At 39.6% G+C, this 15,763-nt stretch overlaps 2 protein-coding genes across 2 annotated transcripts in view; both read left to right on the forward strand.

Annotated features, from left to right (window-relative positions):
• PRORP (protein only RNase P catalytic subunit) overlaps positions 1 to 1,646 on the forward strand; it is a gene marked incomplete at both ends in the record, with an annotated part of 37,202 nt that extends 35,556 nt beyond the window's left edge. The window contains one exon of the mRNA XM_079537460.1: positions 1,506 to 1,646. Coding sequence (XP_079393586.1) covers positions 1,506 to 1,646 — 141 coding nt within the window. The remainder of the gene's footprint in view (positions 1 to 1,505) is intronic.
• A 2,918-nt stretch (positions 1,647 to 4,564) lies between these two features.
• Positions 4,565 to 13,764, forward strand: PSMA6 (proteasome 20S subunit alpha 6; the record flags this gene model as incomplete). Its single annotated transcript, XM_079537628.1, has 7 exons — positions 4,565 to 4,640; positions 7,187 to 7,281; positions 8,292 to 8,373; positions 8,618 to 8,773; positions 10,650 to 10,828; positions 12,145 to 12,239; positions 13,621 to 13,764. 7 exons carry the CDS (start codon positions 4,565 to 4,567, stop codon positions 13,676 to 13,678), a joined length of 741 nt encoding a protein of 246 aa, XP_079393754.1. The 3' UTR covers positions 13,679 to 13,764.
• Between the last annotated feature and the right edge of the window lie 1,999 nt (positions 13,765 to 15,763).

Raw genomic sequence — 15,763 nt, forward strand, 5'->3', positions numbered from 1 at the left:
AGCATAAGAAGCAGATTTGTACCAGTGGGCTCAAAACTTCCATTTTTACTGAAGTTTATATTCACAAAGCACGGCATAAACATGAAAGCTGTCAAGAAGTAAGAAATTGTCACCTTAAATGTTTATAATGTAAATGTTATATTTTTGTGTATAATTGTCTGCTGCTGTAAAATGTAAGCGCTAGTATTTTTTCACTTAATTTAAATTTTGAACTATAGAATTCTCTGTAGCACTATTATGCTTCTAATTGTGTAATAGAATTTGTCTCATATTTACGTTAAAGGAGAAGCCATAAGAAAATACCTGCATTTCAGTATTCACTGTAATGTTATCGAAGCATAACTGTAAGGTTTCATGAAGGAGATCCCAGAGTAGTCAGAGCTGTAGTTGGTATCCAGCTACTGAAATCACAGACTTCCTAGCACAATCTCATACTGTACTTTTTGTTTTTGTGTGTGTGTGTGTGCGCACGCACGCACAGGAGACAGAAGTCCTTGTGAGTCTTGAACAGATTTTTCTGGGGAAAAATTAATCATGTGACATTGCATATCATGTGGTTTCTCAGTGGCCGGTCTACCTCCATTGTTACTGCCGAACTAAAGCAATACTGCACTTATTTAGATTCATTTTCTTGCTGCTCTAGTTAAAATTGTAAATGAATGTTCTTCACTGCAGTCTAACTGCAGAGACACAGGTTTATAAAGATGACAGCTATATACAGAAAGATGAATGCTATATACATTCCTATTAATGGAAACGAATATTGGATGTAGTGTTACTTGAGTAACACAGCTTTAGCTGTACTTATTTTGTTGTAGCAGGGCTGGTGATTTTCAAATCTTAATTCACATATGAATGATTTTGGATGTTGGACATTCCCTATCATAGACTTCCAAGTGTATAAATACAGAGTGACAATATGTTCTGAGAATAATTGCAAACCAGTGATTTTTTATATTTGTATTGCACATGTTGAGTTAATATACCTGTAACACAGTAGACCAGAATTACATTTGTCTGACTGGCTGTTCTTGTAAGTGTTATTGAGAACTCCTTTTCTTAAAACATCCTTGGTACAAATCAGTTTGTGGAGGTACACTGGAGGGACAAACACAGGATGTCTTTAATGTGCCCTATGTGTTCAAGCTGCCAAACACTACATCCTGAACTAATTCCCATATGATTTCATTTAACTGAACAGAAAAAAACAGTTTTGTATTTCTGAAAATGTAATGTGTTGTGTCCAAATCATTATCACCTGGTGGAGATTGAAGACAGAATTTTAACCATTTATAACGCCACCTAGACCTCAAAATAGTAAAAGAGATTTTAACTTTTCCTCCAGTGCTAAATCTTATAATTTGTTTTCATGAGCAAATAATTGAGAGTTGCTAAATAACTGAGTCTGTGCAGATTTCTAAGGAAAATAGCTAGCTATAATCAGCGTTTTGCTAATGTATTAGATGAAGTCTAAACAATTGTTTTTATTTTTCTTTATCCCACAGCCTGCTTGCAGTTATGACTGTGTGGTACAGACAACGGGTGACACATGGCATATCCCCTATAAAGACACTTTTGAGGAAAAATATTCATATCAAATACCAAGAAAATGGCTTTGCCTTCAGCAGAAATACAGAACCATATAATTACACAAGCTGAAGCTTCTTCTGAGATGTTTTTTGTTTTTGTTTTGCTAGGCAGCTGCTGCAAATTAGGAGGACTCAGCAGTACAATTATGGGATTAATGTATGAGGCCTATAACTAAAGAAAATTCAGTAACTGCTTTTTGTCAAACTCATTCTTGTTATAAACCTGTGGACACAAATGCTAGTCCAGTAAGGATGAATTAGGTCTGTTATTTCCATCTTAACAAGCAATTTCTGTACCCTCTCTACATGATTTGAATTAAAACTTGTTTTTCCCTCTGGAATTTCAGGTGATGTGTTTATTGTTTTAAAAATTTTTTAAAATCTTTTTTGTTTGTTTGTTTGTTTGTTTGCTGAAGCTTTTCATCTACACTGAAATTCATGAACTCTATTCTTCAGAAAAATTAGGCAAGGCTTTCAGAGTACCTTCAAAATTGGCATGCTGATCTTGTCGCAGTGTTTAATAGAACCTAGCAAATAGAGCTTACTGAGGCAGATGGCATAATTGCCATTGGTCTGGCACATGTAGCTCTAATACTTCCTCACTTTAATTGGAATTCATTTGATTACATTCAATGCAAAAGATTTATTGTCACAACATACTTTAAGATTTTGTCTGTAAAAACAGCTGGTGAAATACTGTATTGTTCTTTCACAGTCTTAGATTTGCTACTTCTGACAAGATTTCATGCCACTGGACTAGTTTTCTTATGGAAATGCTTGAATTTTCTAAACAAAAATTGGCAGTAACTAGAAATTCTTATAGGCAACAACAAAAGAGCAAGTCGAGATCTACTTGACACTTGATACCTTTTAGTGCAATAGTACTGTAAAAAAACAAAAAAAAACACAAGAATTTTAATGTTTTCCTTGTGTTACTTTATCAGATTGATGGGCTTGTGTTTAAATCCAGAAAGGCCAATTCTGGCAAGTCCTCCAAATGCAATAGAAGTTGGTATGCCTGCAACCACTGCATACGGCACAGGTGCCCTTTGATAGTCCACGGAGTGAGGGGAAGGGGAATGAGATGGAACGAATGCTCAGCTTGGCTTTTGGCAAGCCCTGGTTACGGAGACACATTGGAAAGGTAGACTGGAGGAAGATGAACTGATTGAGCCTGTATTGTAGCTATTGTGGAACAATTTCATCTCCAAGATCATCCACTTACTGTTTATAATGTTAAAAAAGATGTGAGAACATCTTTCTCAGAAGCTTTCATCACGCACTTTGATTCTCATATGGCTGGTAAGAGATGATGGATATTACATGGAAAATATTTGATTACTCATGTGAAACAAAACCATACTTTGGAATTTGATGAAATTACTACATAGATGGACAAAACTTCTAGAAGCTGTATCATCGAAGTGGTATGACTTCTGCTCTGCCATGTTGATGGTATTGAGCAACTGTTCAATCTCAGTCCTGATCTAAGAAAAATATTGGATCTTTGAATCCAAACACTTAAAAGTCAAGGATTTTCTTGCTTGGTTGCTTTTTGGAAATCTGATGAAATGTTTGAGCATTCCTTCTGCTTTTCTTGTCTCCTTTTTCTCATGGGGAAAAAACTAAAACATCTGCTATTAAAGTCCTATCTTGCAATATAAAATAGCTTCACGTATGGTAGGAGGAAGCTAAGGCCCAGAGGAAAAGAGATCTTAAAAGAAACAGAGGTCTTAGGAATCCTGAGTGTTCAGATGAAACTTCACAATACATTGTGCTGAGCAGCCCTTTGCCACTGCATGTTGTGGATGTAGGCAGTTCACAGGAGCTCAAAGGGAAACCAGCAAGTTCATGAAAGAGAACCCCAGCCCGGGCTATTAAATAACCAGATGCTATCACTGTTTTGGGAAGTCCCTGCAGACAGCAGGAGGTTGGGAGAATATTCAGGGAATGCATCGTTAAAGGCTTTCTGTAGCCTTAATGCTTTTCCTTGGGCATCTGCTTTTGGTCACAGCTGGTGATGGGGCCCTGGGCTGGAGACTTCCCACCACAAATTTTAAACGTTTTTCATCTGCCCACAACACTGTTCCAAAATGAAGGGGACAATTTTGTAATAAATACTCAGTGTCCCATTAATAAAGGATAGCTGTAAGGAAAAAATCAAAGCAGATCTCATGGGGGGCAAACGATACACTCCAAAATGCACCTGTCACCCGCTATTTTACCAGGAAGTATTTGAAATGAAGGTGTGGTTATTCAAACAGCTTTCACAGCTTTCGATGGCCCGACTTAAAAAAAGAAGAAAAAAAATCAGACCCACCCCACTGAGCGGGGAAAATCCAGGCTGCTGAAAGGCAGATGTGCGTTCGTCAGTTTAAAGGGAGATTTCCCTCCGCACCGACGCCGACTGAGGCAGCCTTCAAACATCGCGCTGCAATGCAGCTGTAGGAACAAGGACTCCTCACTAGTACCCTAACCGCCCTCTTTGAGGCTGCTGTATTTCTTTAAAATTACGCTCACTGAGACATCGCATGGAAGCGCTTTGTTAGGAAAGCAAAGGGGCCGTTTTTCCCCAGGCTGCCCGCGCAGCTCACACCGGAGCTTTTCTGTTTCACGGGTGTTCCCGCGGCACCGCGGCCTCCCCCCGCCTTTCCGCCAGGCAGCGTCTTGACGGCTCCCGCATCGCCCGGCGCAGGCGACGAGTCACGACGCGACGCCCCTCGGCCCCCCCACGACCGAGCCCAACCGCCCTACTGCGCACGCTCTCCGGAGGGGAGGCACGAGGCCGAGGGGCGCCGCGCAGTTCGGGCATGCGCAGTGGTGGGGATGGAGCGTGACGGTGCGGGAGCTGGGAGGCCTTGGGCGCCTGCGCGCCGCCCGTGACCCGGAAGCACTCCGGCGGCGGCCCGTTGCGGTAGCGGTGGGGTCCTGCATGCTGACAGCCCCTCGGCCGTGACGCTCCCGCCGCCGCCGCCATGTCTCGAGGTTCCAGTGCCGGCTTCGACCGCCACATCACCATCTTCTCGCCCGAGGGCCGCCTCTACCAAGTCGGTGGGTGCCGAGCCCCGGGGATGTCGCCGTTGAATTGCCCCGTCACGGGCCGGGCCTTCCCGCGGTGCCGGGCTGCGGCCGGCGAGGGAGAGCTCCTCCATATCGGGCCGCTGCCTCGGAGGAGAGGGAAGCGTGGTGCTTCCCTTGGCCGGGCACGGGGGCTCGGTTCTGCCCTAGCTGGTACAGCGGCGGGAAGAGGGGCGCTGGCGCAGCCAGCCAGGTCGTGCGTGGAGGCTGAGAGGGCGGCTTCGCTGGCGGTGAGGGGCGGTTTAGAGCCTTGTGGTGTGTCCTCTGCCTCCGTGCCACTCCGAGGACTTCAGGGCTGCCTGGACAGCCGTTTGTTCCCCTTAAGTGTTTCTTCCAGTTAATCTTGTTACCAGCGTTGTGCTGTGGGATCTGAGAGGTACGATAGCGGTTTGGAATGGGACTTGGGCTGTCCCAAACAGTACCGGAACATCAGAGTCAGAGCTTGGCAGTAATCCATGCTCCCCATTGTTACACCTGAATACGGTGTGTGTGTCCTGTGCAGCATGGCCTGTGAGATAATAGCAACCAGCCTTTATTTCCAGCGTCTGCAAACCTTCTGAGATTAAGCTGCAGCCAAAATTATTTTTCTTCTTTAGGTAACTGAATCTATTTTTCCAGTGCACCAGGTTCTGCAGAAGTGCCTCCTAGTGCTCTTTTTAGGGTCCTCTGTAACAATGTAGCCAATTTTTAGTAGTGCAAAGGCAGTTTATCCACAGCGTGCCTAAAGGATCTTCAGTACTGGACCAGATGAGTTACTTGTTCTTGCAGCACCATCCTGATGCTCTCTCCCTAGATCCCAGTGGCTCTTCCCCAGCTGCAGCAGCCTGACTGTGTGCATTACATAGCACATCTGTACATTCATCTGTTCTCCAGGAAAGGAAGTTGCTGAGATCAGTCTGCACAAGTTGTCAGTAGTAGCCAATAGTTTCTTTTGTGTCTGACCTTCTGTGTGGAATAGGCTTACCTGGGAAGGCTGTGCAGTCCTGGAGAGCCCTTTTCACAAGGTACAACTATGAAATTGCATGTATATGAATGTCTTTATGTAGGTAGAAAGTTACCTGTACTAGCTACACACATATATGAAGTTGTATTAAAGGTACTTTGAGTACTTGTCTGCTAGGGAAAGATGGGGAGATAAGTACTTAGATGTGCTAGTTAACCTCAAGTAAGTATGAGATCGCTCTGCCAGCAGCCAGGTTAATAAGTTGGGAATGATCCCGCACAAATGTCTCTCCTGGCTAGTATCCAGACACAGTATGGGTAGAAGATATGTTTGCTTGTGGTCAACTATATGATTCCAGCCTTTTTCTTTTCTTTCTGAATTGTGTGGATCTTGGTATGTGTGCTAGATTCCAGTTAATCAGGTGCTGTTGAGGATAGGTGTAGGCACACGTGTTGCTCTAAGGCTGCCTTAAAACTTGATTTTTTTTTTCCATAACAGATTTCCAGTATACTGATACCAGACTGAAATGCCAGCACTCTGCCTGGTTCTCAGTATTTTTGAGCAAAAGTTTCTGAAGGTGCTTATTCCTTCTCACACCTATGTGTCAGATTTACAGACTGGTTGAGACTGTCCGAGACCTCTGGGTCCATCTTCTCCAACCCCTGCTCAAGCAGGGACACCCAGAGCAGGATATCCAGGGCCATGTCCAGGCTGCTTCTGAAGATCTCCAAGAAGGAGACTCCACAGCCACTGGCAGCCTGTGTCAGTGCTCAGCAGCTGCACAGTTGTGAAGCACTGCATGATGTTTAGAGGAAAGATCTGATGTTCCAGTTTGCCACAGATTTTGCAGCTTTTAAAACAGCTTACCTTCTTTCTCATATTGTTTTAGAATATAGTTTTAGTGGATTGTTCTGAATTCCAGCCTCATTCACATAACTAATTAAAAAAAAAAAAAAATCTACATCTAGTTAGTGCCTGAAACTTTCGTCTCTTGACTAGATATTAGGAAATTCTGGGTACTTATCATATATTACCAGATAAAGATTTTTTAAAGACCTTTGAGGCTTTTGAAATTGTTAATAAAGGGAAATGTACTTCTTTATTACATGAAGGGAACTTCAATCATTTGTCTGAATAATGCTTTTTAGTAGTGTACACAGATTTTGTTTTATAAAGTAAATTAAAACTGTAGTATTTGAATATCAAGTCAGAAGATGTGATAAGATTAAAATTTCTCTTCCTTGCATGTTATTTCAGTTTTTGTCTGTATTGACTGAAATGGACAGAAGAAATCACATCCTTGCAATGGTAGTAATACTTGAAAGCTCCACATGTTGAAAATGATGTGTAAGATTTACAGTTATGCTGGATTAATGTTTCGGTCAAGTGCAGAATTGCCATTTTAATTTAAAACAAATTGTTAGGTATTGTCGTAGAAGAAAAAGGCAAATTATTAGAAATACCTGAACGAAGCACTAATAGAACGTGGTGAGATTTCGAGGGCTGTAGATGTGACAGAGTTGCTAATAGTAACGTATCTAATAGAGTTTTTAATATCTTTTGTGTATTTTTCTAGAGTATGCTTTTAAGGCCATAAACCAGGGTGGACTTACATCTGTAGCTGTTCGTGGGAAAGACTCTGCAGTAATTGTAACGCAGAAGAAAGTACCTGTAAGTAGTCTATTTTTGAAAGAGGGCTGGGAGGAAGTGAGGAATAAAACAAGCAGAGGGTGTAGTGCCACACCATTATGATTATGTTTATTATCACTGATGTATGTAGCTGTTTGATAGCTTGTTGTTCTGATTATACTGAATTATAGCTTTGTTTAGTGCTCAGCTGTATGTTTTATCACCGAGTACTTCAATAATGTTTTTTCTCTAGAGCTGCTGAAGGAAAAAAAAATATTAGGGTCTGGTGTACTTTGACATGCATACATTGTTCTGAATTGTAAGGGCTGAGTTACCAAAGTCAGTTTTCTAATTTCTTTAATTCCTACTAAAAAACCAGTATGCCAGTAGCACAGTAATGTTTTCATGAGTGTTTTAGCACAGTGGTGTTGTACTGTTGACAAAGGGATAAAAAAAACTCTTGTGTTTGAAGACAACGTGGACTAGGAACTCAAGTCTTATTGTTTTGTTTTCAAAATTTACTGAGATAGAAAAGGACGTCAGTATTGGTCATGCTTTAGTTGACAGCCTTTTCTAGATATTGAGCATCTGAAGGAGAGCTGCAAAGATGGTGAAGGGTCTGGAAGGCAAGGTGTACGAGGAGCAGCTGAGGTCCCTTGGTTTGTTCAGCCCAGAACAGAGAACTCTGAGGGGAGGCCTTGTGGTTTGCAGCTCCTCACAGGGAGCAGAGGGATGGTGAGGATCTTTGCTCTCTGGTAATGGCAACAGCAGCAGTACCTGAGGGAATGGCATAGAGCTGCAGCAGGGAAGGGTTGTGTTGGGGGTTAGGGAAAGGTTCTTCACCAGAGGATGATGGGCATCAAGCAGGCTCCCCAGAGCACTGGGCATGGCCTCAACCTGCTGGAGTTCAAGGAGCATTTGGACAATGCTCTCAGGCATAGGGTTTGGATTTTAGGTTGTCCTGTGTGGAGCTAGGTGGTTGGACTTGGTGATCCTTGTGGGACCTTCCAACTCAGGATATTCTGTGATTTATATTTCTATTTCTTCTTTAGGACAAGTTACTGGATTCCAACACAGTAACTCATTTGTTCAGCATTACTGAAAATATTGGCTGTGTGATGACAGGAATGACAGGTATTTAATTCACCATCTTTTTAACTATCTGAAGTGTCAGTATTTCTATTTAATTTACCAACTGTGTATTGCATAAAATTAATTATTCACTCAAGGAAGTTTGTTTCTCTCAGTCTAGTTTTAGAAAAATTGTCTAGTTCTCATGTGTGTGTATTTTAACTTAGAGTTGGGTGTAGCTTTCTCAAATGCTGGGAATAAATGTGGTACACAGTCAGTGCAATTAATATTAACTCTTTCTCTCTAGCTGACAGCAGATCCCAGGTGCAGAGGGCCCGCTATGAGGCTGCTAACTGGAAGTACAAGTATGGCTACGACATCCCTGTGGATATGCTATGTAAAAGGATTGCGGATATTTCTCAGGTCTATACGCAAAATGCTGAAATGAGGCCTCTTGGTTGCTGTAAGTACAGTGTATGGAATCTGTGCTGTTTCTGCTTTAATCGTGCAACAAGTGTAACTTATGAGATTCTTACCTGTTTTCAAATTGTGAAAAATTGCATGAATGTCACCAAAGAACTGAGAGGGATGAACAACCAGATGAGAATAATCTTGGAAGTCTTGAATTGAAAGCACTATTCTACCATTGTCTTAGCTTTTAAATTGAAGAGAATTATTTAAGTGCTTTTAAAACATGTTGCTATTTTATTTTAGCTTTATGGGCCTAGTCTGCTTGCTGGGTGATGGCTGTTAATGGAAGATGCTCTTCTTTCTAGCATATGTGGTCTGCATAAACATCACGGATATGTGGAGAATGCAGATTGTGCACACTTCAACTGTTTTGTATCTAAGTAATGTGTATTGGCTAAAAAGAAGCTTAACTGGTGCTTTTAACTTAACCTTTTTCTGTGTATTGTACAGAAGATGTATTTAATTTCACTTGTCTACGTTTCTGCACAGATACTTCTTCATAATAGCAAATGTAACTTATGTTTAAATGAGAAAAAAAAATATATGTGTGTGTGTATTTCTACCACAGTTAGTAATCCTTGTACTTTGAGGTTGGTTTTGACTTCCTTTTCTTTTCTTTTCTTTTTTTTTTTTTTTTTTTTTTTTTCTCTTACACTTGGCCATGAGCAAAGTGTAGCCATATTGCTAGATTGTCTGGGAACTGAGGTAAAAGACTTCATGTTTCCTCATTTGCTGTTTCATTAAACATTCTGTCTAAGTTTTTTTCTGTTGTTGTTGTTGTTTTTAATTTTTCTTTTAAAGAGAATATTTTTGGAACTGATGAATCACTTCTGATAAGGCAGAAGTGTAGGCACTAGAACTTCTTACTAAAGCAGCATTGAGGGTTGCACCACAGTTTCTAGATGGGGAAATTTTCCCATGCTTATATACTTGTAATGTTTGGGAACAATCATTTCTTTGCTTGGCACTTCCCATACTTTGATACTGATAGAAAGTGAACTTTTTTCTGCACAAGAAGAAAAATGTCAAAATTAAGAAATACTTTTTTTTTTTTTTTTTTTTGAGAAGTTGATAGGGATTTATTTTTCATCTGCAGTACTAGTTGTTCAGAAGCTGATATAGCTGCAGCTACTATTTAAAAGTTACACAAGTGTAAAGCTAAAAGCAGTAGAAGATGCTTTCTTTTTGTTGTTGTTATTTTGAGTTTATTTTTAATGTGTATGCTGAAACTTCGAAACTGTAGATCTGGAAGTGTAGGTGGACACAGATGCACTGCAGGGATTTAACCAGTTTATACCACTTGAAATCGCAAATGGAAAACACTTAGTCAAATGGCCTTCAAAGATTCTGTTTTGTCTTCTGATATTTCCTTTTTTTTTCTCCTCACTGTTTAAAAATCTAAAAGTGATCTTTTAATATTTCAAATAACGTCAATGTGTTTGTAAAGTTGCTTTCTGGTTAAAAGCATCTTTATTGAATGATTTTTATGTTTTCAAAGTCTCATTGGTATATGATACACAGGATGTGAACTTGTATCAGGATTAAACTTCTTTATTTCCTGACTTTGTTGTTCTTTACACAGTGGGGCTGGCCAGAACATTTCTATGTTTAATGAATAGCTTTCTTTGGGTATGACACAAATCTAGTTTGCACAAAAGTGAGTTGCATGCCTGGTGTGAGTCACTGGTAAGAAAAGGCAAATGAGAGATAAAAAAGAACACTCAGGTCTAGATATTGAACTTATGTGTGAGGATCTACTGCTTTGCATGCATGTGTTTCTTAGGAGAGGAGTATCAAACTGTTCTTTGGTTCAGTAAAACTGCTAATATTGGAAAAAGAAATAATAACAAACAAACTTTCTCTTCAAGGTATGATTTTGATTGGTATTGATGAAGAGCACGGCCCTCAGGTGTACAAGTGTGATCCCGCAGGTTACTATTGTGGATTCAAGGCCACAGCTGCAGGAGTTAAACAGACAGAGTCGACCAGTTTCCTTGAAAAGAAAGTAAAGAAGAAATTTGATTGGACGTATGAACAAACTGTAGAGGTAGGCTGGTAGAAGGCAGTAAAGATTTGTCAAAGTATTTTTAATGACTATGGCATACGTAGAATTCTGATACAAAGGAGTGCAGTTAGGCATTTCCTGTATTCTGACTGCTTTGTACTGTTGCCAGAGCAAGGATAGCTTTTCAACCAGAAAGTTCTTTGAAGGTATTTTGTAAGCATTTAGAGTCCTCTCATCTGGTTTTTCTGCGTTATATTAGCTGAAGTGGAACCTGTGGCTGTAGCACTCCTGCTGTAGTTGGTGGCTAGTTGTTGCAGTGCTTGATTCTGGGCATACCAGTCTAATATTTTTTCAGTGGTGCTTAAAACAATGTTAAACAGTGTTTCAAACAAGGTGAGCACCACTATTGCTTCAGTCCAGCACACAGAGCAACGGATGCTCTGCCTACTATGAGAACTGTTGTTCAAGGCCCATTATAAAAGCATACCCTGTTTATATAACAGGTTAATGAGCTTGTGTTATAGTTATCCTTTTTCACCTACACCGTAGAGAGCTGTCTAAGCAGTCCTCTTCTATGGCCCACCTGTTTCTCCTGCCTGGTCTTGTTCTCTTGTAATGTTAGGTCTCTTGCTTTGCAAGATCAGCAGTTGAAATAAGGTATAAAATCTGAAGCAATTGACCCCACTGTAAGTTAAAACAGAGTATTGTATTAAGACATGTGAATGCTATGCAAAATAACTGATTTGGTAAGCATCTGGCTATGTAGCAGTTTTACAAAGCTTTTTGTGGTCAGTCATCATTTTAGGAATACATCTTCAGCACTATTATAACTTGACTTCAAAGCATGAGTGAAGTTGGAAAGAACACCTCTTAAAACAGGTGATGACTAAAGTGAAAAAAAATAAATAAAAGCCATAATTAAATGCAACTTCTAAAAACAGCCAATTTAATTTTAGTGACCAGAAGACAAGCCAAAATGGAAGCCACACAAGTAACATGCTTTGAGTAATCCTGGACTGTAATGATTATATCTGTTGTTTGCCACTTAGGGAACGTGTTCTGTTCTCAGGACCTGGGATGTTAATCTTTGCCTGATAAAGGTTTTGGTTTTGTCTTTTTTTCTTTTTTTTTTTTCCTGTTAAGAAAATGTATCCATTGGCTTTTTTAGATTGAACTTCTTAGAGAGAGAACTGGAGAGGCAGTATATTCTGTACCAAACAGAAACTATTTGAAACTTTATGGCTGAGGTTTAGAGGTGGAAGGAAATAAAACTAGAAGAGAGAATAATTGTTAATGCTAAATCTACTAAAAATGCTTTAGTTTTTTCTGTTTATTGATAATTTTTTATCATCTTTCAGACAGCAATAACATGCCTGTCTACTGTACTATCCATTGATTTCAAACCTTCAGAAATAGAAGTTGGTGTAGTTACAGTGGAAAATCCAAAGTTCAGGTAAGTGATCATGATCACTGTTGATAGAACATGAAGTTTGAGCTTTGTTTTATGATTGTTATATTTTTTTTACTTGTAATTTCAAAATGTGTAAAAGACACTGTTCAAATAATAATAATAAAAACAAGATGCTGCTTTAGAGTATTTAAACTGGCTAGGGAGGCCAGTCTTTTTAAAAGAGTGTTGTTTTGTATGATGATCAAAATCTTATGTCTGCTCTTTCTTTAATGCTTAAGAGAATTTTTAAAAAATGATTTGTACTAGTATCTGGAATCTACTTTCAACATGACAATTAATGCAGTTATTTTGACAAGATTAAAATATTCTGGATAAATCACTGCAGTGATTTGGAACTGGCTGAACATTTACTTTCCAAGTACAGCACATTCTTACCCAGATTGAAAGGAAGACCTGCCATTTCCTCCCTGCTGCCTCCACTATTGTCTGAGTTGGAGTGCAGCCCTGTGTGTGCAGCATGGTTACGAGGTCAGCCTAGCCAGACAATACCTGGAAATCTTCCTGCTGCAGGCTGTGCGTCACATTAGATAAAGTGTGCTGGACTGCCTTCTCATATAGCATATTATAGTGTGAAAGAATGTAAGAATAAATCTGGAGGCATTTTGATTAATGCAAAAAGACCATCTAGGTATGTGTTACTAGTCAGGCTTACCATAGAGTCATTCATTAGTTTTTGCCTTAGTCTTTCATTGTCTCTTGGTTTGATTTTTTTCATTAAAATAAAACAAAAAAACTGAGGAACAGTTGAGGTGGGGAGGAAATCCTCTGCTGTTTCAGTCTAATCACTTAGCAGGTGAGGATAGGAGAGAGGCTTCAAACCTCAGAGCCCTACAGGTGCAAACTTTTGAGTGCTTCTTAATGCTGTAAAGTTGACGTGGTGTTGATGAGTGATTTTACATTTGAAAATGGATAATTAGGACAACAGAATAGCGTAGCATTTCTGAAAAAGCATACAAGAGCTGAATAATCCCTTTTCCAGTGCTACCCCTCTGCCAAATTTCATTTACCAGTCATGTCCTTTTCAGAAAGATGGATAACAAACAGAAGGAAAAAGCTATAAGAACATGTGTGTTCCTTGGAGTAATTGCACTAATTACCATACCCATTATTTTCACCAGGTCCCAGCTTGCAAATGTATTGCATAGGAGAAATTACCTATTCTTTTTCTACCACTTGCTACTTAAAGAGTTAGTGGCTTTGATTCTTCCTTTGTTTTTCAAAAACAGTTGAAATGTTGGGTTGTGGCCTTGGCAGCAGGGCTCTGAAGGGCTGAAATGTATAAAAGCAATTTGAATAGATAGTAGGTTGGAGTTTAAGGGGAAGAATCATTGAAGCTATTCAGGATTTCTTTTTGTTCTTTCAGGATCCTTACAGAAACAGAGATTGACATGCACCTTGTAGCTCTGGCAGAGAGAGACTAATTAGCTTTCCTATTTCCATTGTCTGTGCTTCTGACCAGGGTATTTGGTGAAAAGAAGACACTTAATAATGGCTTTCGATTATGGGATGAAAACGATGTTCACAATACAATGTATTTTACTCTGTACAAATAAAACAGAGGTTTTTGAAATACTCAATGTCTCCTTTTAATGTATTTTTTAATCTTTGTTTTATGAAGTTCTCATCAAAATACATGACTTTGAATGTTTCTATGGTGATTATTTGCCTGTTAATTTTATCTTAATATAAATGGTCAGGCACTGGAATGGACTGCCCAGGGAGGTGGTGGAGTCACCGAGCCTGGGGGTGTTCAAGGAAAGGCTGGATGTTGTGTTGAGGGACATGGTTTAGTGGGAGCTATTGGGAATAGGTGAACAGTTGGACTGGATGATCTTTTAGGTCTTTTCCAACCTTGGTGATTCTATGATTCTATGATAAATTTTGTCCTCAGCTCTGTAGTTTTCATCTGAGCTATTTTACTCCTAGTGTAATGTTTTGTATCAGATTGTGGTGTGTGTCTTGATAACTGTTACATTTCCATTTGTTCTCTTTTTCCCTGATGTTGAAAGTCTTATAACATTACTGTTTTATCCCAGGAAAAATTAAAAGGACATCAATTTAAATCCTGAGGATTTGCTCAGGTTTGTATGAGAAAGTATAACAAAAGCTGAAGAAAAAACTTGAGCTGTGATTCCCTGTGCATTCCTTCAGACAAATTTGCTTGGGAAGGGGAAGGAATAATAGATGTCTGTTACAATTGAACAGCGCTGAAGCTAGCACTTAGGGGAAACGAATTCTCTGTGTACTTTGGGATTTTGGATGTCCCCTACCCGGCTGGAGTCTTTGGGTAATGACAAAATCTGTGTTGGGCTGGATGGGGCCGACAGAAAAGATCCATGAACAAGAATGTCTCTGGGAAGCAATTCTCCTCACATCTTCAAAGATTCTAGCCTAGGAGAAAAGTTAAGACTGAAAAACTTGAGTCAAAGTGAAGGAAACTGCTTTATTGTTTTGTTAGAATTGAAGAGGCTTCAGTATCCATGCAAACAGAGAGGTGATGGAGCAGACACTGAGAAAGGGAAGATTACTAGATTCTTGTAACTGTTGGGTGGTTGGGTGGACATGAAAGTCCTCCTGGAAAGACAACAAGCTAATATGACTTCGCTCCTTACCTTCTTTCCACTGTCTTGCAATTCCACTGGTCTTCATTGCTCTAAAATTCTCTTTGATTTCTGAGACCCCTGGGAAGGCCTCGTGAGTTTTCAGAAGCTCGGATTGCTTGATTCTTTTTTTTCCCTCCACTTTACACTTAAAGCCTCTTGAACGTGTATCTTTCAAGTTTGTTGTAGTAAAAGAGATGCAGTTCATTGTTTGGCTTTAATAAAATGTATTGCTAATTGTTTAGCTGACTTGAGATTCTAATGCTCAAATGTTTTTTCTTATGCTTCCAAAATAGTATGAAATGCTGACTTTGTCAGATTCCCTGAGTTTTTAGTACTGCCCCTAGATTTCAGCTTCTGTCATGTCAGATACTGTTGTACAGATAGTAAGATGAAGCCATTTCTGCTTTTGGGGAGAGGAGTGAGTGGATTATTTGAGAACTATGGGGTTTATGCAACAGTTGGCTAAACACTAGAGGCACATTGGGAAAGGTATACATGTCTTTGTGAGTGACAGCTGAGTTTCTGAACTTTCCTAGAATCTTTCCTAATATTACAACTATAAAACAACCTGGAATGTTGAGTATACTGGAGTCATTATTTACTTTGGCAAAAAACATTATCCACTGGTACTTTGTTCTTGATTGGCTTTAATTGCACATAAAAACTTGAACAAAACCAGTTAAAAGGCATATGACAGTCAGGGAGTCATATGACTAGAGTGTATTTGCATGGTATTCAGTGTTAAAGCTCCCTGCAAGACCTTTAATTCCAAATTTTGGAAGCTTATATGTGGTTGTGTAACTTGCACTGTTCTTCTGAGGGCGGTGGGTGTTTGTTCATACCTCATGTTTTTGCATGCAGAACATTGCACCTCGTGTTTAGACATGATGAAATACATTGTCT

The sequence above is a fragment of the Tetrao urogallus genome (genome assembly GCF_951394365.1).
Source record: "Tetrao urogallus genome assembly, chromosome: 6".
Classification (NCBI taxonomy): domain Eukaryota; kingdom Metazoa; phylum Chordata; class Aves; order Galliformes; family Phasianidae; genus Tetrao; species Tetrao urogallus.